Source organism: Vipera berus (assembly GCF_964194415.1).
Source record: "Vipera berus genome assembly, chromosome: Z".
In the NCBI taxonomy this organism is placed as follows: domain Eukaryota; kingdom Metazoa; phylum Chordata; class Lepidosauria; order Squamata; family Viperidae; genus Vipera; species Vipera berus.
Window position 1 is genome coordinate 4,852,777 of NC_138205.1, and position 21,495 is coordinate 4,874,271.

Below are 21,495 nucleotides of genomic sequence, written 5' to 3' on the forward strand. Positions count from 1 at the left end.
CCTTGGCAAGCCTACAAAGCAACTAGTGTCTGGTGAGGTTAGAGTTGACCAGTGGGACTCCATACCACAAGAACTTGGCAAAGGGGCAAAGCAGGGGGGAATTGGAAATAAATCTGGGAGCAGCTTCAGACAGGAGATGATGGCTTGAGATTAGTCAACACTGCGCTGGGGCGGGCCGAAGGGGTGACCGTCGCCGGGATTTATTTTGGACCTAACTAAAAGTCATTCGGTCCCTTTTGGACAGGAGGAAAAACTTCCTTGCTGTAGGCCGTTGGGTCAGTGGCCATTTTGTTACTCAGACAATAAATAAATAAAAGAAGGAACATCTGGGATGAAGAGGAAGAATTCTTCTTTAGCGTTAGGTCGTGTTTTTCACTCTTAGCAATTTAAAGATGTCTGAGCTTCAACACCCAGACAAGTTAAGTTGACTATGAATGATGGGTTAGGTTTTATCCAGCATGGCTGTTTTGTCTCTCTGTGTCATGGTTCCGACAAATGCAAATATCTTATCTATATCTCCATTTTGTGTGCTCTTTCTCAGTCTCTCTCTCCATTTTGCTATCCATCTGTCTGTCTATCTATCTATCATCTATCTATCTATCTATCTATCTATCTATCTATCTATCTATCTATCTATCATCTATCTATCTATCATCATCTAATTTATCTTTCCAGTTTGGTTATCTATCTCTATTTTGATATCTGTATCTATTTCCATTTTTCTGTCAATCATCTACATTTTGCTATCTTTTTTGTCTCGTTGTTGTTGTTGTTGTTAGCTGCGAAGTCGTGTCCGACCCATCGCGACCCCATGGATAATGTTCCTCCGGGCCTTCCTGTCCTCTACCATCTTCTGGAGTCCATTTAAGCTCACGTCTACTGCTTCAGTGACTCCATCCAGCCACCTAGTTCTCTGTTTTTTGTCTCTACCTATCTTCATTTTTGTCTGTCTGTCTGTCTGTCTGTCTGTCTGTCTGTCTGTCTGTCTGTCTATCTATCTATCTATCTATCTATCTATCTATCTATCTATCTATCTATCTATCTATCTCCATTTTGCTTATCTATCTCCACCTTTATCTCTATTTTCCTCTTTGTCTATTTCCATTTTTCTGTCCATCCATCCATCCCCTACATTTGCTATCTATTACTTTTCATCTCTCTCTAGCTGTCTTCATTTTTCTGTTTCTGTCATATATCTATCATCCATCCATCCATCCATCCCTGTCTGTCTGTCTGTCTGTCTGTCTGTCTGTCTGTCTATCTATCTATCTATCTATCTATCTATCTATCTATCTATCTATCTATCTATCTATCTATCTATCTATCTATATCTATCTATCTATCTATCTATCTATCTATCTATCTATCTATCTATCTATCTATCTATCTATCTATCTATCTATCTATCTATCTATCTATCTATCTATCTATCTATCTATCCATCTATCCATCTATCTATCCATTTTTCTCAAGTCTTTTCCAGAACAGGCAAATGCTGATAACATATACCACTTTTTCTTTAGAACCACCAATAGCACTTAAGACTTACATACCGTTTCACGGAGCTTTTACAACCCTCTCTAAGCGGTTTACAAAGTCGGCCTATTGCCACCCACCGCCGCCCCCCCTCCCCCCCCAGAATGTAGGTCCTCATTTTACTGACTTTGGAAGGATGGAAGGCTGAGTCAACCTTGAGCCTGTGAGAATCGAACTGCAGGTTGAGGCTTATAGCTAGTAGTTTGGAAAAGATTCATTTGGGACTTGACTCTGTGGTTGTGTGTCTGTTTAGAAATGGTTAGGTCATTATTTATGTGGTTCTATTTGCGTGCATGGTACTTTAGGAGGAATGAGTGGTGTCAGTCCCCTGCAGGCTTTACAGTTTAGAAATAGATGCAGAATCAGTCAACAGTTCAGAAGAATAGAGAACGTTGCTATGTTTAACAATTTCTGGCATGTCAGGCTAAAAAAATATTCTAGGGTCAGAGAAAGGCAAAACCTGAAATTGGATTTAGGAGCTGCGGCAACAAAAGCAAGAATTCTTCAGGGTGGTGTACGATCAATGGAATCTATCCAGTATAAATTATGCATTTTTTTCCATTGCTCTGAGTTCCTGAACTTAATTATAAAAATATAATAAAATAAAATAAAATAAAATAAACAAATCTATGCATTTTTCTTGGGAACAATATGGAAGTGATCCTTCCTTCCTTCCTTCCTTCCTTCCTTCCTTCCTTCCTTCCTTCCTTCCTTCCTTCCTTCCTTCCTTCCTTCCTTCCTCTCTCTTTCTTTCTGCAAACATTGACTCTTTCTTTCTTTCTTTCTTTCTTTCTTTCTTTCTTTCTTTCTTTCTTTCTTTCTTTCTTTCTGCAAACATTGACACACTCTCTTTCTTTCTTTCTCCTCTTCCTCCTCCTCCTCTTCCTCTCATCTCCCGCCTCCCCTCCTTCTATCTTAAACTGCTCTCCACTACAGACCTACCCCCCCCCACGCCCAAAATCTCAATTATTGGCTTAGGGAAGGACAGTCACATTTGTGCAGCTAAAACTCAGGTTTCGTTGTGCCCCTGGAAATACAGAGTACTTCCCACTTCTTAATTTAGGCCAAAGCATCCATTAAGCCTTCCTTAAGCTTTCTGGTGAGTTAAGAATTAATCAGAGTTTGTGTTCGAGAGTCATCGTGACTCTGATGGTTTTCCCTGACTTCCGGTAATGGGAGGGGTCTTCCGAGATGGTTTTTGTTCAGCTTGCCCAGGTGACTTTCCGTCTTACGGATCTACCTGGCTGCTTTCCCGAATTCTATCTTGGTGTGACCCTGTTTATTTATTCATCTGTATCTCGCCTTTATTATTTTTTTTGCAAATAACACATGTCCAAACACTTCATTTTCCTCCTATTCCTCCTAAGGGATGGCTTGGGTTGAGAGAGGGGGACTGGCCCATTGTCACCCTGCTGGCTTTCGTGGCTAAGGAGAGACTAGAACTCACCGTCTCCTGGTGATTGGCCTAAAGTCACCCAGCTGGCATTTGTATCTAGGGTGAGACTAGAACTCACTGCCTCCTGGTGATTGGCCTGAAGTCACCCAGACGGCGTTTGTATCTAAGGTGAGACTAGAACTCACTGCCTCCTGGTGATTGGCCTAAAGTCACCCAGCTGGCATTTGTATCTAGGGTGAGACTAGAACTCACTGCCTCCTGGTGATTGGCCTGAAGTCACCCAGCTGGCATTTGTATCTAGGGTGAGACTAGAACTCACTGCCTCCTGGTGATTGGCCTGAAGTCACCCAGACGGCGTTTGTATCTAAGGTGAGACTAGAACTCACCGCCTCCTGGTGATTGGCCTAAAGTCACCCAGTTGGCATTTGTATCTAAGGGTGAGACTAGAACTCACCGTCTCCTGGTGATTGGCCTAAAGTCACCCAGTTGGCATTTGTATCTAGGGTGAGACTAGAACTCACTGCCTCCTGGTGATTGGCCCAAAGTCACCCACCTGGCTTTCATGCCTGAGGTGGGACTAGAACTCACCATCTCCTGGTGATTGGCCTGAAGTCACCCAGACGGCGTTTGTGTCTAAGGTGAGACTAGAACTCACCGTCTCCTGGTGATTGGCCCAAAGTCACCCACCTGGCTTCTAGAACACACTGTCTCCTGGTGATTGGCCCAAAGTGACCCAGCTGGCTTTCATGCCTAGGGTGGGACTAGAACTCACAGTCTCCCATTTTCTAGCTTGGTGCCTTAACCACTAGACCAAACTGCCCTCCCTTGCCTTCACGAACTCAGCCCTGATTGCCTAAGTACTGCCATCAAATAAGCCGCCTCTATTTGCCCCCTTCTGAACGGGAGGGGACGGCCACACTTTCTGCCCTCTCTTAAGTGGGGAAATAGATTACTTTTCAGCAGTTGTGAGCTGAAATTTCTCTGAATGGTGCAAAAGAGCATCCGGGAACCAAGAATCCACTTCTTGCAAACTTCTAATTTTCTGTGCGTTGTTTTCTTCTTCTAGGGCTATGAAGAGGCCTCGTTGTGGTGTCCCAGATAAATTTGGAGCAGAAATTAAAGCCAACGTGAGGCGCCGGCGCTACGCGATTCAGGGTTTCAAGTGGCAGCAAATGGATCTTACCTTCTGGTAAGTTGGAAGCTGCTGTTATTTTTGTTAAATTTTGGATAAGGGGCAAAGAGAAGAAGAAGCTAGAGAACAGGGCATGGAATGAGAGTTAATTTGAAATCTTGTCGCTCCGTAGATTTCAGTTCTTTCCTGTCCCAAACATCAGGGTGGCTTTTAACATATTTTGGCACAAACATGAGGACTAGAAGCCTTAAAATAGAAAACAATCAGTGTTTCTTGCTGGCTGGGGAATTGTGGGAGTTGAACTCCACCCATCTTAAAATTGTTGAGGTTGGATTTCCTGGATGGGGAATTCTGGGAGTTGAAGTCCACCCATCTTAAAGCTGCTAAGGCTGGGCTTCCTGGCTAGGGAATTCTGGGTGTTGAAGTCCACCCATCTTAAAGTTGCCAAGGTTGGACTTCCTGTCTGGGGAATTCTGGGAGTTGAAGTCCACCCATCTTAAACTGAAACACTGCACTAGATCTTACAAGTCCAGATTCTCAGTTTTCCCATAAGATTTCTTGTACCTTCCTCATTAACTTTTGGAGATGTTAAAAGCGACGATCAAAGATATCAAAAGAAGATGGAGTATCAATTAATAAGGCTGAGAATGGAGGCATTGGGACAGTTGAAAAATTGAGGCTGGGGGCAAAAAGTGAGTCGGTTAATGTAACAAACACATCAAAGCAGCTTTGCTAGCCTGAGGTTCTTCAGCTGTGGTGCAACTACAACCTCAAAAGAATGAATTTCTACCCTGAGCAGGGGGTTAGACTAGATGATCTGTAAAACCCCTTCCACCCTTCCTTTCTATGAATTTATGGAATGCTAGTTGGCAATTCTGGCAGCTGAAGTCCTGAGATAGATAGATAACATTAGGGTGGAGGACACAATGCTGTGTGTTATGAAGGATCCTAGCAGTAGACAAGTTGTCTTTCCATTAAAGAAACAAAATGGCTGTTGTGTGGAGGAAACCCAGTTTGTACATCCTGGTTAGGGATGTAAGACTGTGGGATGTACTCAGCCCTGGCTCTAGGACCTCATTTTTTGCCTCTATTGCAGCATCCAGAACTACACACCCAAGGTTGGCGAGCAAGCCACCTTTGCCGCTATCCGACGGGCCTTCCGTGTCTGGCAGTCGGTCACGCCGTTGCGTTTCCGTGAGGTGCCTTACGCGGCTGTGCGGGACGGCCGCGAAACACAGGCGGACATCATGATCTTCTTTGCCGATGGCTTCCATGGAGATAGCACCCCGTTTGACGGCGAAGGTGGCTTCCTGGCTCATGCCTACTTCCCGGGGCCCCACATCGGTGGCGACACTCACTTCGATGCGGCCGAACCTTGGACCTCTCGGAATGATGACCTTAGCGGTGAGGGTGGAATTGTGGGGGGCAGTCTTGAGGAGGATGTTGTTGTTGTTAGTTGCAAAGTTCTGTTCGACCCATCGCAACTCCATGGACAACGTTCCTCCAGGCCTTCCTGTCCTCTACCATCTTCTGGAGTCCATTTAGGCTCACGCCTACTGCTTCAGTGACTCCATCCAGCCACCTCGTTCTCTGTCATCCCCTTCTTCTCTTGCCCTCAACCTTTCCCAGCATTAGGCTCTTCTCCAGTGAGTCCTTCCTTCTCATTAGGTGGCCAAAGGATTTGAGTTTCCACTTCAGGATCTGGCCTTCTAAAGAGCAGTCAGGGTTGATCTCCTCTAGGACTGACCGGTTTGATCGCCTTGCAGTCCAAGGGACTCGCAGGAGTCTTCTCCAGCACCAGTTCAAAGGCCTCGATTCTTTGACGCTCAGCCTTTCTTATGGTCCAACTTTCACTGCCATACATTGCAACTGGGAAAACCATAGCCTTGACTATACGGATGTTAAGGAGGATGTTAAGAGGTCCTAATACCTCACGGGAAGTATTAGTACCGCTTTAGTAAGGCCACAACGGGAATCCTGCATCTGGCTTTGGTCACCATATTGCAAAACAGATGTTGAGACTTTTAAAAAAAGTGCAGAGAAGAGCAGCTAAGATGATAAAAGGCCTGGAGACTAAAACATAGGCAGAATGGTTGCAGAATTTGAGAGTGGCTGGTCTGGAGAAATGAAGGACTGGGGGTTGGGGACATGATAGCGGTCTTCCAGGATTTGAGGGGCTGCCACAAGGAGAGGGGTGGGGTGGGGGTGTCAGTTTATTCTCCAAAGCGCCCGAAGGCAGGCCAAGAAGCAATGGATGGGAACTAATCAAGGAGATGAGCACCCTGGGATCACGGAGAAACTTCCTAACAGTGAGGACAATTAACTTGCCTCCGGAAGTTGTAGTTGCTTCCGTCACTGGAGGCTTTTAAGAAGAGACTGGACAACCACTTGTCTGAAATGGTAGAGGTTCTCCTGCTTAAGCAGGGGGCTGGACTGGAAGACCTCCAAGGTCCCTTCCAGCTCCACTCTCTATTCTATTCTAGGTGGTTTCCTCCCTTGGGGGAACCTGGAAGCCAGAGAGACTATGCAGATGACTCACAGATGGTGATCCATCCGTGGTTAATCCCATCCCCGCTACTCACTCGCTCGAGACTCAGCAGAACGTAGCTTCTCTTTTCCACTTCTCCAGACTTCCTCGGCCACGTTCTCAGTTCCCCTTTTCCCCACCCCCTGTGAGCTTTGGGGTCAGGATGCTGGGGATGACCCTAGGAGAGGCTCCATCCTCCACATCCCCAAAGTTTTGTTGAGCTGCGTTGTCCTGATTTCCTGCTATAAAGCAATCTCTCTCTCTTCCGACGTTCCTCCAGGTGTTTTGTTTTTTTATCCCATTTATATCCCGCCCTTCTCCGAAGACTCAGGGCGGCTTACAATCTAAGAAGCACAAATCAATGTGCTTAGCAATAGCCTTCATTCTATGTATATGCCTGCTTATTAGGGCTTTCACACACACCCCAAGCGGCATTATTACAAAGTCAGCTTATTGCCCCCAACAATCTGGGTCCTCATTTTACCTACCTCGGAAGGATGGAAGGCTGAGTCAACCTTGAGCCTGGTGGGACTCAAACCTGCACTAATTGCAGGCAGCTGGTGTTACTTAAGGAGGCATTAGCCCACTGCTCCACCAAGGTTGAGGGAAGTTGCAACAGCTGAAGGATGAGGTAGGGTTTTCATCAGCGTTTATGGCCCTGGGCTCATTTCCTACCCTCTGCCTTTCAGGAAATGACATTTTCCTGGTCGCCGTCCATGAGTTGGGTCACGCACTGGGGTTAGAGCATTCAAATGACCCTTCCGCCATCATGGCTCCTTTCTACCAGTGGATGGACACGGAGAACTTTGAACTGCCAGAAGATGACCGGCGCGGCATACAACAACTTTACGGTACGACTTTTGCAATCCCACAGTGATCTCCTGATTCCTCCATCAGATTTTATTTTTTTTTTCGTTCGTTTTTTCGTTCATTTTCTTTGACCTCTGTGGAGATTCTCAGTCATCCAGGTCATGGTTGTCCCAAAGATGCAACTGGACTTTCTTGTTTTTCCTTTGAAAATGTTTCGCTTCTCATCCAAGAAGCTTCTTCAACTCTGACTGGATGGTGAAGGATGGGAGGATTTATACTCCTTGCAGACAGCTGGCGATTTGCATTCTTTTAGGGAGCCACTGAGACCGCTTGGAGGTTTGTCTGTGTCCTCAGGGTCACCTGAGTTGTGTAAATGGGTGTGGAGCCTTCTTGGAACTGCTGAAAGGACTGTGTGCGGTAGACTGGAGATAGAGGATGCCGTATCCCTCCCCCTTTGTTGAAAAAGGGTTCAATTTTGACACAGAGGTGGCATCCAGGTGGCCTCAACGACTCTCTAACAGAAGGCAAATGACCAGCTGTCTGCAAGGAGTATAAATTCTTCCATCCTCCACCATTCAGTCAGAGCTGAAGAAGCTTCTTGGATGAGAAATGAAATGTCTTCAAAGGAAAAACAAGGAAGTCCAGTTGCCTCCTGAACAAAAAAAAACACCTTTGGGACGGGTTTTTTTTTTACATTTCCAACAGTAACAAGTATGGAGACCATTAAATCTAATCCAGGTGGGGGGGGGCACGTGCTTCTTTCAATGCCTCCCATCTGGATTAGATTCAAGTAAATTGTGGCCATAATTGCTGGTCTACTTCCACCATTCATGATGACAACGTTGTTTTTTTTTCCCCATCTTTGCTTTGCTCAGGCTGAAATAAAAAACAAAAACTTGTATTATCTGGCACTGAGCTGGCTAGAGGCTCTGTTAGAAATTATGTGTACCTTGCCTGTTGACAGGTGTGAATAAAAAAAGATCACCCAGTTGGTCAGGAATAGTTTGATTACACACGTGCCCATCGTGGTATTCTTTTGGAGGTAAGCAGTGCTATACAGAGCTTAGGATAAACAAAAAAAAATAAAGACATGAAATAGGGGGAAAAAAGAAAGAAATGGACCCGAGAGTAGCTTGCCACCAAACCTTCATGAGATCCTCCTTGGTTTTTTTCTCTCTTCTTCCTCAAACACGAATTCAGATATAGCTTTTGGTTTTTGGTCAAATCCAGAATGTCCAGAATAGGAAGGTTTGCTTTCAATCCTTGCTAGAGGGAGATTTGACTAGTCGTAACTGGGTTTCTCAATTCCTAGAACAGAGTTCTTCACTCTAGAACCCATCCTGAGTTGGATTCAACCTCCATCATTCTCAAGTGGGGGTTGTGGACCCAGGAGATGGCCCATAGGGAGGACAGCCAGTTAGAGAAGCTTCTAGCCCATCAGCCATCTCAGGTTTTTGGAATTCAGGTTAAGCTTCGGACCAACCCTTTCCTTCCTTATCTTCAGGATCTGAAGTTGGCCATCCCACCAAGCCTCCCCCGATCCCTCGCACTACTCCGAAACCCCGAAACCCTCATCGGCCCCCCAAGAACCCGACCTACGGCCCCAACATCTGCGACGGACGGTTTGACACCATTGCGGTACTCCGGGGCGAGATGTTCGTCTTTAAGGTGAGATGTTTGAAGGCATCTAGCGTTGCCAAGCAGAGAGGAAGGGTGTTGGGTGGGTGGGAGACGCACGTTTTTGATTTTGGACCCTTTCCGTAATTCCGCATGGTGCAGAATTCTGCAACCTGAATTCTGCGGGTTGTTTTTTTTGAAAAAATTATATTTTGCAAGCGACCTAGCACATATTTCCATGTAATTAGCCACTGATGGGTTGCTGCCGTGTTTCTCCGAAAGTAAGGCCTACATCAACAATAAGCCCTAGCTTGATTTTGGGGGGTTGGCCTAATATAAGTCCTACCCCAAAAATAAGCCCAATTTTGGGGCGAGGCACAGACCTAAAAATCAAGCTAGGGCAGGGGTGGTGGGTGAAGCTGCCCCATCCGCTTCGCCCCTACTCACCTTGCAGCCAAGCCTCCTCGCTAGCCCACTTCTTCTTCTGAGGCCTCTTGTACAGCCAGGCTTGCATTTCTCAGTCACAGGCCTTTCTGGAAGGCCTCTGCCCCCAAGAACCAAGCTGTGGGTTCAATCTGTAGCTCGGTTCTATAAGAGATCTGCAGCTGAGCACCAAGCTATGGATTGAATCCATAGCTCGGTACTCGGCTGCTTAGGCCTTCTGGAAAGGCCTGACTGCAAAACGCAGGCCCGAATGCAGCTGCAGAACTTCGGCCCCAGAAGAAGTGGACCAGCTGGGTGGGGCTGTCATTGCTGGAGGTGAGGTAAGGCCTACCCAGAAAATAAGACCTGGTGCCTCTTTTGGAGGCAAAAAAATAATAATAAGACCCGGTCTTATTTTCGGGGAAACACGGTAGTACCACATGTTTCTCTTATTAGAAAAGGTTGCTTAAACCTCATCTGAATTACAGATAGTCCTTGACTTACGACTGTCAGTGAGCCTGCAATTACGGCCGCATGTCGTTGGGTCACTGTGTGACAATCAACCACCTATCCCTGTTCTATGCTGTTTATATTTAGTGATTTTGGATGCGAAGGTCAGAGTTGAATTTCCCAAGGAAAAGCACACTGGTTTTCATGCCTAAGATGGGACTAGAACTCCCCAACTCCTGGTGAATGGCCCACAGCCACCCAGTTGGCGTTCCTGCCTAAGGCAAGACCAGAGCTCTGTCTCCTGGTGATTGACCCAAAGCCACCCCCCATTGGCGTTCATGCCTAAGGCGGGACTAAAACTCACTGTCTCCCAGTGATTGGCCTAGTCACCCAGTCGGTGTTCTTGCCTAAGGCAAGACTAGAACTCTCTGTCTCCCGGTGATTGGCCCAAAGTCACACATTCGGAATTCATGTCTAAGGCGGGACTAAAACTCACTGTCTCCCAGTGATTGGCCCAAAGTCACCCAGACGGTGTTTGTGCCTAAGGCAAGACTAGAACTCTCTGTCTCCCGGTGATTGGCCCAAAGTCACACATTCGGAATTCATGTCTAAGGCGGGACTAAAACTCACTGTCTCCCAGTGATTGGCCCAAAGTCACCCAGACGGTGTTCGTGCCTAAGGCAAGACTAGAACTCTCTGTCTCCCGGTGATTGGCCCAAAGTCACACATTCGGAATTCATGTCTAAGGCGGGACTAAAACTCACTGTCTCCCAGTGATTGGCCTAGTCACCCAGTCGGTGTTCGTGCCTAAGGCAAGACTAGAACTCTCTGTCTCCCGGTGATTGGCCCAAAGTCACACATTCGGAATTCATGTCTAAGGCGGGACTAAAACTCACTGTCTCCCAGTGATTGGCCCAAAGTCACCTAGCTGGCTTTCATGCCTAAGGAGGAACTAGCACTCACCGTCTCCTGCTTTCTAGCCTGGTGCCTTAACCGTTAGACCAAACTGACCTTTCTTACAGTTACAGACTCAACCCAGGTCGGCTACATACCGCCACAGATCTATGCCATCTGTGTTTAACAATTTTGGACACGAAGGCACTTAAGAGTTGAATATCCTGAGGAAAAACCCCACTGCCGATGTGTTCTTTTCATTTGCACAATTTGACTGTTGAAACGAAACAAAGAGATGCCGACGTAATGTTTCATGTTTTTTTTTCCAGGATAAATGGTTTTGGCGAGTACGCAACAACCGTGTAATAGATGGATATCCTCTCCCTATCGGTCAGTTTTGGGTTGGTCTTCCTTCCTCAATCAACACAGCCTACGAGAGGAAAGACGGGAAATTCGTCTTCTTCAAAGGTTGGTGGATTATATTTTTGCTTCTGGAAGGGCGTCGCGTTTGACCAAGAAGGACTAGCAGAATGATAAAAGAGTGTTAAAGACAAATTTAAATCCTTTCTCCTTCTCTACAACATGGTCTCCTGGTTGTTGTTGTTTTTTTTTTTTTTTGCAAACTGAGCCTTCAATGTGACCTTGTTCATTTAGTGACCGATCGAAGTTGGGACGACGCTGAAAAAAAGTGACCGAGGACCATTTTTCACACTTACACAACAACCTTCGCGGCATTCCCAAGTGTGAAAAACGGTCCTCGGTCACTTTTTTTCCGTGTCATCGTAACTTCGAACGGTCACTAAATTTATTTATTTATTTATTTATTTGATTTATTTGATTTATATACCGCCCTTCTCCTGAAGGACTCAGGGCGGTGTACAGGGCAATAAAAATAAGAATACAGGTTACAAGATTTAAAGTTGAATGATTCTGCCCAATGTTGTAGGTTAGTTAAAGTAATGTTAAAACCCAAACTCATCAGGCCAGGCCGGCTTGTTCGAATAGATAAGTTTTTAGATCACGCCGGAAGGAGCGAAGGTCGGGGGCCATCCGGAGTTCAGCCGGTAAGCGGTTCCAAAGGATTGGTGCACCCACCGAGAATGCTCTCCCCCTGGGGGTCACCAGCCGACATTCTCTGACCGGTGGCACCCTGAGGAGGCCCTCTCTGTGGGAACGTACAGGACGGAGGGACGTTGACGCCGGCAGTAGGTGCTCCCGTAGGTAATCCGGACCCATGCCATGTAGGGCTTTGTATGTCATCACCAGCACCTTGAATTTCACCCGGAAGGCAACTGGAAGCCAGTGCAGCTCACGGAGCAGAGGTGTAATATGGGAGTATCGGGAGACCCCCAAAAGAACTCGTGCAGCTGCATTCTGTACCAGCTGAACGGTTGTAAGTTGAGGACTCCGTGTACAGGGACACCAAATTTACTTTGTCGTTTGGTTGGTACATTTCAGTGAAAAAAAATGAAGCCACGCCAATTACATAATACCTCGGGGCTTCAGTTATTCATTTTTCAATCTGACGTTAAATGAATCAGAGGCTTAACAGGACATAACAGAATAACAGAGTTGGGAGGGATCTGAGGTCTTCTAGTCCAGCCCCTTGCTGACGTGGGAGACCCTATACCATTCCAGACAAATGGCTGTCCAATCTCTTAAAAACCACCAGTGATGGAGCGCCTACGATTTCCGGGGGCAAGCTGTTCCACTGGTTGATTGTCCTCACTGTCAGGAAGTTTGTCCTTAATTCCAGGTTGCTTCTCTCTTTGGTCAGTTTCCAACTGTGGTTTCTTGTCCTGCCCTCTGGTGCTTTGGAGAATAGTTTGACCCCTTCTTCTTTAGGGCAGCCTCTCAAAAACTGGAATGCTGCTGTCATGTCACCCCTAGTCCTTCTCTTTGTTAGACTAATAGAATAACAGAGTTGGAAGGGACCTGGGAGGTCTTCTAGTCCAACCCCCTCAAGCAGGAGACCCTAATTCCATTCCAGACAGATGGCTTTCCAATGTCATCTTAAAAACCTCCAGTGTTGGAGCACCCACAACTTCTGGAGGCAAGTTGTTCCACTGGCTGATTGTTCTCACTGTTAGGAAGTTTCTCCTTAGATCCAGGTTGCTTCTCTCCTGCAGCGGTTTCAATCTGTTGCTTCTTGTCCTGACTTCTGGTGCTTTGGAGAATACGTTGACCCCCTCAAATGCTGAAATACTGCTATCATGTCACCCCTAGTCCTTCTTTTGAGTAGACTAGACATGCCCAACCGCTTTGGGTGTATTTAAAAAAAAAAACAAGCAGCAGTGGTAAGTAGCATGACTGATGGACTTTCTTCTCCTTGCAGGAGACAAACATTGGGTGTTCAACGAAGCCAACTTGGAACCGGGATACCCCAAACATATCAAGGAGTTAGGAAGGAGACTTCCCACGGACCGGATTGATGCTGCCCTTTTCTGGATGCCAAGTGGAAAAACCTACTTTTTCCGGGGAAATAAGTGAGTTGGCAAAATATTTACAATCTTCGCTCCTGTTCAGCTGGGGAAAAAGGATTGTCCTGGTGTATTAGTACTGGTAGTCCTTGATTGGAGCCCGTTGCTACGTCAGGGAGTTGTGAAGTAACGTTTGCCCCATTTTACGCCCTTTCTTGGCGCAGGTGTTAAGTGCAGTTGTGAAGTTCCACATTCCGCATTGACTGTGCTTGTCGGAAGGTCGCTAAGGATTGAATGGTTGACACTGCAGTTGGCTTGAAGATTTTTTTGTGAAGCGTGGGTCAATTTCCCACACGGTCCCATAGCAACAGCACTTGGACTTATATGCCACTTCCTAGTGCTTTGCAGCCCTCTCTGAGCGGTTCACAGAATCGGCATATTGTCCCCCAACAATCTAGCTCCTCATTTTATTGACCTCAGAAGGATGAAAGGCTGAGTTCAACTTTGAGCCGGTCAGGATTGAACTCCTGGCAGTCGGCAGAATTAGCCTGCAAGTTTGCGTTCTAACCACTGGGAGGGAGGAAGGGAGAGAGGGAGGAAGGAAGGGAGGGAGGAAGAAAGGGCAGTAGCAATGGATTTATATACCACTTGACAGGGCTTTTACAGCCCTCTCTAAGCAGTTTACGGACTCAGCCTATTGCCCCCCCGCCCAATCTGGGTCCTCATTTTACCGACCTCGGAAGGATGGAAGGCTGAGTCAACCTTGACCCGGTGAGAATCGAACTCCTGGCAGTCGGCAGAATTAGCCTGCAATACTGCATTCTAACCACTGGGAGGGAAGGAAGGAAGGGCAGTAGCAATAGACTTATATACCACTTCACAGTGCTTTACAATCCTCTCTAAGCGGTTTACAGAGTCAGCCTATTGCCCCCAACAATCTGGGTCCTCATTTTACTGACCTCGGAAGGATGGAAGGCTGAGTCCACCTTGAGCTGGTCAGAATCGAACTGCTTGCAATGGGCAGAGTTTGCCTGCAATACTGCATCGTAACCACTGAGAGGGAAGGAAGGAAGGAAATGAAAAGGAAGGGAGGGAGGGAGGAAGGAAGGAAGGGCAGTAGCAATAGACTTATATACCGCTTCACAGTGCTTTACAGCCCTCTCTAAGCGGTTTACAGAGTCAGCCTATTGCCCCCAACAATCTGGGTCCTCATTTTACCGACCTCGGAAGGATGGAAGGCTGAGTCAACCTTGACCGGGTGAGAAACAAACTCCTTTAGTGAGCAGTGAGTTAGCTTGCAGTACCGCATTGTAACCACTGCGCCCATCGTAGAATCATAGAGTTGAAAGGCTCCCTTGAGGTCTTCTAGTCCACCCACCCTTAAATCAGCCTCTTTTTCCTCCGACTCTTCCTCTCTGCACTGGATCCCAACATTCTCTTTTCACGATGCAGGTATTATCGCTTCAATGAGGAGAGCCGATCGGTTGATGCGGATTACCCCAAGAACATTGATGTCTGGGGGGGGATTCCTGATTCCCCCCGGGGTGCATTTATGGGCAACGATGAAGGTGAGATTAATTAAAAAAAGGGGGGGCGAAAATTAAGATCCCTCAACAAGACAGCTGAAAAGAAACTGTTTTTCTACCGTCAGTAGCGTTCCCACTATCTACTATTTTTTGGATCAAGGCCCCCTACTGCTGAGAGTAAAAAATTCCCATCCACCATGTTGGGTGGGTGATAAAGAGGATATCCCAAAGGCTGTTTTTTCCAAAGGCGACTGGACTGTCTTTGTTTTCCCTTGAAAACATTTCGCTTCTCATCCAAGAAGCGTCTTCAGTTCTGACAGAATGGTGGAGATTGGAAAGATTTACATTCCTTTGCAGTCATCTGGTCATTAGTATTCTCTCTCAGAGCCGTTGAGGCCACTTGGAGGTTTACCTGTGCCCTCGAGGTCACCTGAATCAGGGTGCAAATGGGTGTGGAACTATTCAAATGACCCTGAGGACGCAGATAAACCTCCAAGTGGCCTCAACAACTCTCAGAAAGGGTGCCAACAACCATTCAGTCAGAACCGAAGAAGCTTCTTGGATGAGAAGCGAAACATCTTCAAGGAAAAACCAAGTCCAGTTGCCTTTTGAAAAAGGTCCTATGGAACAACCATGAGTTGAATGACTGAGCGTCCATAGATGTGATAAGAGCATGTGTTGGACAACACAAGAGGGCTGCTTGGGGAAGGCTGATTGGCTGCTTCATGCTGGTTTTTTGGCCCAGCTGAGTGATCTAAAACAGTGTTTCTCAACCTCATCAACTTTTAAGATGTGTGGACTTCCACTCCCAGAATTCCCCAGCCAGCAAGGGGAGTGGAAGTCCACGCATCTTAAAATCGATGAGGTTGAGAAATGCTGAGGCTTTGAAGCTGGGGTAGATTGGTTTTTAATACCACACAAGAATCAATTTGGCCTGCCATGAAGAAATCCCTACAACACCCCTGCGAGGTAGGTTTGACTGCAAGAAAATGTCCACTCCAAAGTTTGCCAATGACTCTCATGGGCAAATCAAGATGTTAATCCACATGGTGCTTCTGGCCCAATAATAGTTCTCCTTATAATTGCAGAAGTCATTCTTCGCTACCTCTCCTGTTAGGACGCCGAATAATTTGGGGGAGAACGCCTTAAGACAGCAACATAGTTGTTTTTTTCTAGAACCTTTGAGTTAGAAGGAACTTTAGAGATCATCTAGTTGAAATCCTTGGTTGGTGCAGTTTCACTGCCACGTTCAGCCTCGGTCTGAAGAGATGGTGAACCTGTTCTGTACCAGCCTGCTACCGGCCCTGCAGAAAAGGCAGGGACAACCCCTTTACAAACGGCAGGAGGCTGGAATTACGCCTGCCAAATTTATAGCTTCAAAAACAAACAAGACACGAACCAAGAAACAGGAGCTTTAAGAAACATGAACTATCCAAGTGGTTGCCTTCAGCAAACCAGCCCTCCCCACACATTCCCCTTATATAGAGTTCAGGGCGTGGCTTCTCTCTGCCTCCTTCCGAGAAGCCCCATTGCCTTCCTCTGTTTACTCCTAATTGACTGCCTCCTGCGTCGGGCGTCCTTGAACAGGGCCAGCTGTGGGTCATCTTCATCCACGCTGTCAGGCTCACACAGCTGGGTCTCCGTGGTGACCAAGTGGGAGGGGCCTGGCTGAGGGCTCTCATCAGCAAGATCTTCAACCCCCTCAGCAAGGTCTTCAACACCCCCCTCCTCCTCCTCTGAGTCATCCGACCCAACTGCCGAACCCACAGGCTGACCCTGAATCACAACAGAACCCATAATTTCATGTGGCAAGCTGTTCCACTCTCTTTAACAGCTCGTATTATCAGGAAACTCTTGATGTTTCGGCTTCCTTCTTTTATAAGTTTTAATTCCACTGGTTCTCCTCCCCTTCGTTCCAGTTCATTCCGACTTCCAAGCCAAGGTTGCATTTGGTTTCTAACTGCTGTGATGGGACCCAGAAATGAACGGAACCCGGATGAAAATTGAAATTGATTTAGCCAAATGCAACAAATATACTGCTCAAAAAAAAAAATAAAGGGAACACTTAAACAACACAATGTACTGTATTTAATAGTAGGATGTCTTATTTTCTGTTCCCTTTATTTTTTTTGAGCAGTATACAATTAAATTGGATTCAATTTTGCCTTTGAACGGTCTTAAATCAAAGCAACGAAACCCAGTGGCTTCCCGTGAATTCACATTTTCCAAGCAAGCGTTCTGCCTACATCTTTGAAGGTGCCTTTAAGAGCCTCAAACTCATATTTAATTCATCTCCAGTTTATATTTACCGATAGGAACGCAGATGTGTGGCTAACAGTCATTTCCACCCCGATGAAAAATTTCTGGTGCCTCTTGACGTTGCCTTAATGTGTGCCTCCATAAAACAATTCACCGTCTATTAGTAACGATTATTCATAAATGGGCTGACTTATGTTTATCTTCATCATTTTCCTTATTTGGAAAAAAGCAGCCTTCCTTTCTCGCCCAAATTTGGAAGTCTTGCTTAAAAGTAGGACCAGAATTTCTCAAAATATGCATTGGCAATCCACTCTTCCTTTTGTGTTCAACCAAAATATCTCTCTGCAGATTTCTTATATGAAATGCAAATGAGGTGTCCAAACCTTTTAGTGTTCAGAATAATTGATAAGAATCAAGCAGGGTGATTTTTTTAAAGCGTAATTGAATTCGCATTAAAAAAAAATCAGTGTCTAGGTTCAACCTGGTCAAAACTCATTTCGTCTAAAAATATTTTTTCCAGTAATATCAAATTTGGAACTTTTATTTTGGCCACATATTTTGGGTTCTGAATTTTGCTTACAGGTAGTCCTCGATTTATGATCACAACTTGAGCCCAAAATTTCTGTGGCTAAGCAAGACCGTTGTTAAGTGAATTTTGCCTCATTTTACAACCTTTCTTGCCACAGTGGTTAAGTGAATCACGACAGTTATTAAGTTAGTTACACGGTTGTTAAGTGACTATTGCTTCCCCATTGACTTTGTTTGTCCGAAGGTCGCAAGACGTGACCTTGGGATGCTGCGACCATCATAAATATGAACCAGTTGCCAAGCATCTGAATTTTGGTCACATCACTGTGGGGATGCTGCAGTGGTCGTAAATGTGAAAAATGGTCATTACTCAGGGTCATTATAACTTCAGACAGTTACTAAAGGGAAAGTTATAAGTCGAGAACTACCTGTATTTCATTCCCATGATTCTCCTTCTGGCATTACAAATTCTGAAATGATCATTTATTTTAAAGCAGAGGTGGGAACTATGCCCCTGAACCAGCAAGATGGATTAGAAAACGGGTGGGGAACTATGGCCCCTCCTTATGACTTGTGGACTTCAGCTCCCAGAATTCCTCAGCCAGCAAGATGGATTAGAACAGGGTTGGGGAACTATGCCCCCCCCCCCTTATGACTTGCGGACTTCAAATCCCAGAATTCCTGAACCAGGAAGATGGATTAGAACAGGGGTGGGGAACTAGGGCCCCCTTTGATTTGTGGACTTCAACTCCCAGAATTCCTGAACCAGCATGGCTGGCTCCAGAATTCTGGGAGTTGAACTCCACAAGTCATAAAAAGGCCATAGTCTCCTCACCCCTGATTTAAAGGGAAAACACACACTATCCCATATTTAAAATGGTCGTCACTATTTCTCATTTAACGTACCACCATGTTCTTACTCTCCCGTGTCTGTTCTTCCTTGTTTTCCCTCGATAGCCTTCACCTACTTCTACAAGGGTGACCGTTACTGGAAGTTTAACAACGAGAAACTGAAAGTAGAGCCGGGGTACCCCAAGTCGGTGCTGCGAGACTGGATGGGATGCACGACTGACGACCGTCGCGAGGGAGAAGAAGTCATCATTATTGAGGTGGACAATGCCGAGGAAGGCGGGCTCAACGCCGCCGCGGTGGTGATCCCCATCTTGCTGCTCCTCACCATCTGCGCCGTCGGAGTCGCCATTTTGATCTTCAAGCGTTACGGCACACCCAAACGGTTGCTCTATTGCCAGCGGTCTCTGCTGGACAAGGTGTGACCGGCCTTTGAGATGATGTCTAAGGAGGACAGGTCTCACCTGCTTTACTCCCTGTCTACCTGCCTGTCACAATTCGGGTCCGGTTCCCTTGTTGCCACCTTTTGGGTCATCCTGTCCCGGCGCCCCTCTCTCCCCTGCTTCTTCGTCCATTTTTCCATCCAACCTGTGGTCCATCTCGTCTCCTTGATGCCGTCAGCCACGTTCTCTCTCCAAGAGGTTTCCTTGACCATGTTGGTCCTCTGCCTTGTTGACCTACTCCTTCTTTCCTTCCTGTCTTTCGCTCTGCTTCTCTTTCCCTCTCATGGTGTTTCCATTATCCATTCTTACCCCACTGGGCAAGCGGGTGTGCGGAGCACACTCCTTAATTCATCCAACGAGGCAGAAAGTTGAGGAGGCTACTCTACAGGGGTTATGGCTAGGCCAACCTCATGGCTACCTTCTTGCACGGTGACATCTGTTGACCTCGGATTATCACTAAGGACATACTTAATGACCTTTCCCTCTTGCAAAACTGGTGGGCAGAAGTCCATACCGCAAATAATGTTAGTTCTCCCTGACTGCGTTGTGGAATTTCAATCTAAAACTGGTTGCCATCTTGCTGGTCCTTCCTCCCAAGGGCAAATGGTGGAGCACCATCTCATCGGCGTTGCCGAACCAAACCACAATGGGTAGGGAAGTTGCAGGTTTTGGCCCGTCGGTGGGTGAAGCATTCTAGAGCTCAAATCTAGAGATCATAGATCTGGAAAGGAATTACGGTGTTCCAAAAGGGATCTTCTCGTTCCATTCGGCGAGGGAAGGAGGAACCGTGTGCTGACCGGTGATGGGGGGGTCTACCAATCAGAAACAGCAGGGAGGAAAATGGGTGGGATGCTAGGCTTGGAGGGCCTGTCCCAAACGCCAACTTTTCTTGGGGAGGGGCAACGAAGACTCATAAAGGGCCTAACCGTCAGGTGGGAAGGGGGCAAGCCGAGCTTTCCTCATGACATAATGGAGTGGACCATTGGTACCTTGATCATATTGGAAAATGGGGCATGTTTGAGAGAGGGAGGGAGGGAGGGACCAAGATTATGTGGCCTACAGAAGATGTTTGCCCAGACCAGTTGTCCCATCTTGGTACCTTCCAGATGTTGAGATCCAGGGTGGTCCAAAAAGTCAAGATGGGTGCCGCCATTGACTGCCATCTTGATTTTTTTTTTTAACCACTCCCATGGACACCCCAAGTTGGGACTCATTTCTCAAAACTTGTTTTGGCCAAGAATTTTGGGATGGAGTCCTTCAATATCTGGAGGGCACCTGACTGGTGATGAGGTTGACCAGCCAAATCCAGACGTTGGCAGGGCCGCTTCTGGAAGTGTTAACTTCCCCATCAGACGACACTGGCCTGATGTTCATAGTTGTCCTTTAAAACAGGGGTCCCTTCCTTGGCCACTGTCTTAAAGTGGCCAAGCGTGGGGACCCTTGCCTTAAAATCCATTCCAGATTCTGCGAACACGAAACCGAAAGCAGCGTTTTGCAAAACTCGGGGTGGGCAGGAGAGATGAATCGCACCAGAGAACTGCCTCAAACTGCCTTAACGATCCTGTGTCTTGATTATTTTTTTTAAGTATGTAATTTTAATTATTATACAGAAATGCCTTTTTTAAATAAATAAATAAATAAAAAACAACATCCAAGGGATTAAAAATAGCACATTAACGGGATTGGGGAAATAGAATAGGCATAGGAGGACAATATTAAAATCCTGCAGGCCGGGAACTGGGTGCCTTACATCCTGCCCATTTTTGCTCAGAGCATTTTTAATAAGGGCACTGGGTGGGTGATTTATATAAGTGTTTTCAAAGGGTCTTCGAACGGAATTAAACTGTGTTTAACGATCAAATTGTTTGTGGGTGGGTGGGGGGTTTAATATTGTTTATTGTTCTACTTTTATTATTATTTTGTTATTAATAATAAACACCCGTTCTTTCAAATCGATATATATATATATATGTCAAATGGGTGCAGCCTGTAATGTAGGCTGTTTCCATTCTGTTATTCCTTTTAATGTTAGCAATAATAATAAAAAAAACCCCACACCATTTCGGGGTGGAAATGGACTCGAAACGCTGGAAGTTTTAAAAGATTTATTTTGCTTGGTCCCCCCTTGCCTAAGTTAGGCTGGGACTGTTTTGTTACTTTAAAAAAAAAAACTTTTTTGTTGTTATGGAAAAAAAGAAGCCCCCCAAGATATTTCTCCCCCTTTTTCTTTTTTTTTTAAAGAAAAATAATAAATGCTGGATTTTCCCCTCTTTTTCAAAAGTAGTATAAAGTGTGATTTATTTTTTCCTTTGGAGGGAAAAATAGTGAGTCCTCGCCTTAACAACAGTTCATTTAGCTACTGTTCATAGTTACAACGGGGCTGAAAAAAGGGACTTAAGACCGTTTTCAACACAACCGTTGGAGCATCCCCATCATGTCACGTGATCAAAATTCGGTTGTTTGGCACCTGATTCACGCTTATGACGGTCCTGGAGGGCACATCCTGACAAGCAAAGTCAACGTGGAAAGCCAGATTCACTTAACAACGGTGTTACTCACTTAACAACGGCGGTGATTCACTGAATAAGGGTTGCAAAACGGGGCAAAATTCACTTAACCTCTGTCTCCCTTAGGAACAGAAATGTTTTGACAGTCTATTCGCATTTACGACCGTCGCCGTGTTCC

At 46.1% G+C, this 21,495-nt stretch overlaps 1 protein-coding gene across 1 annotated transcript in view; it reads left to right on the forward strand.

The window, feature by feature from the left end:
* The window catches only part of LOC308677572 (matrix metalloproteinase-14-like), a 37,896-nt gene extending 16,833 nt beyond the window's left edge, over positions 1-21,063 (forward strand). The window contains exons 3-10 of the mRNA XM_081344098.1: positions 3,999-4,121; positions 5,161-5,468; positions 7,281-7,442; positions 8,906-9,069; positions 11,115-11,253; positions 13,121-13,271; positions 14,658-14,773; positions 18,476-21,063. Of these exons, the coding sequence (XP_081200224.1) occupies positions 3,999-4,121; positions 5,161-5,468; positions 7,281-7,442; positions 8,906-9,069; positions 11,115-11,253; positions 13,121-13,271; positions 14,658-14,773; positions 18,476-18,792 (1,480 nt within the window). The 3' untranslated portion in view covers positions 18,793-21,063. The remainder of the gene's footprint in view (positions 1-3,998; positions 4,122-5,160; positions 5,469-7,280; positions 7,443-8,905; positions 9,070-11,114; positions 11,254-13,120; positions 13,272-14,657; positions 14,774-18,475) is intronic.
* Positions 21,064-21,495: the final 432 nt, after the last annotated feature.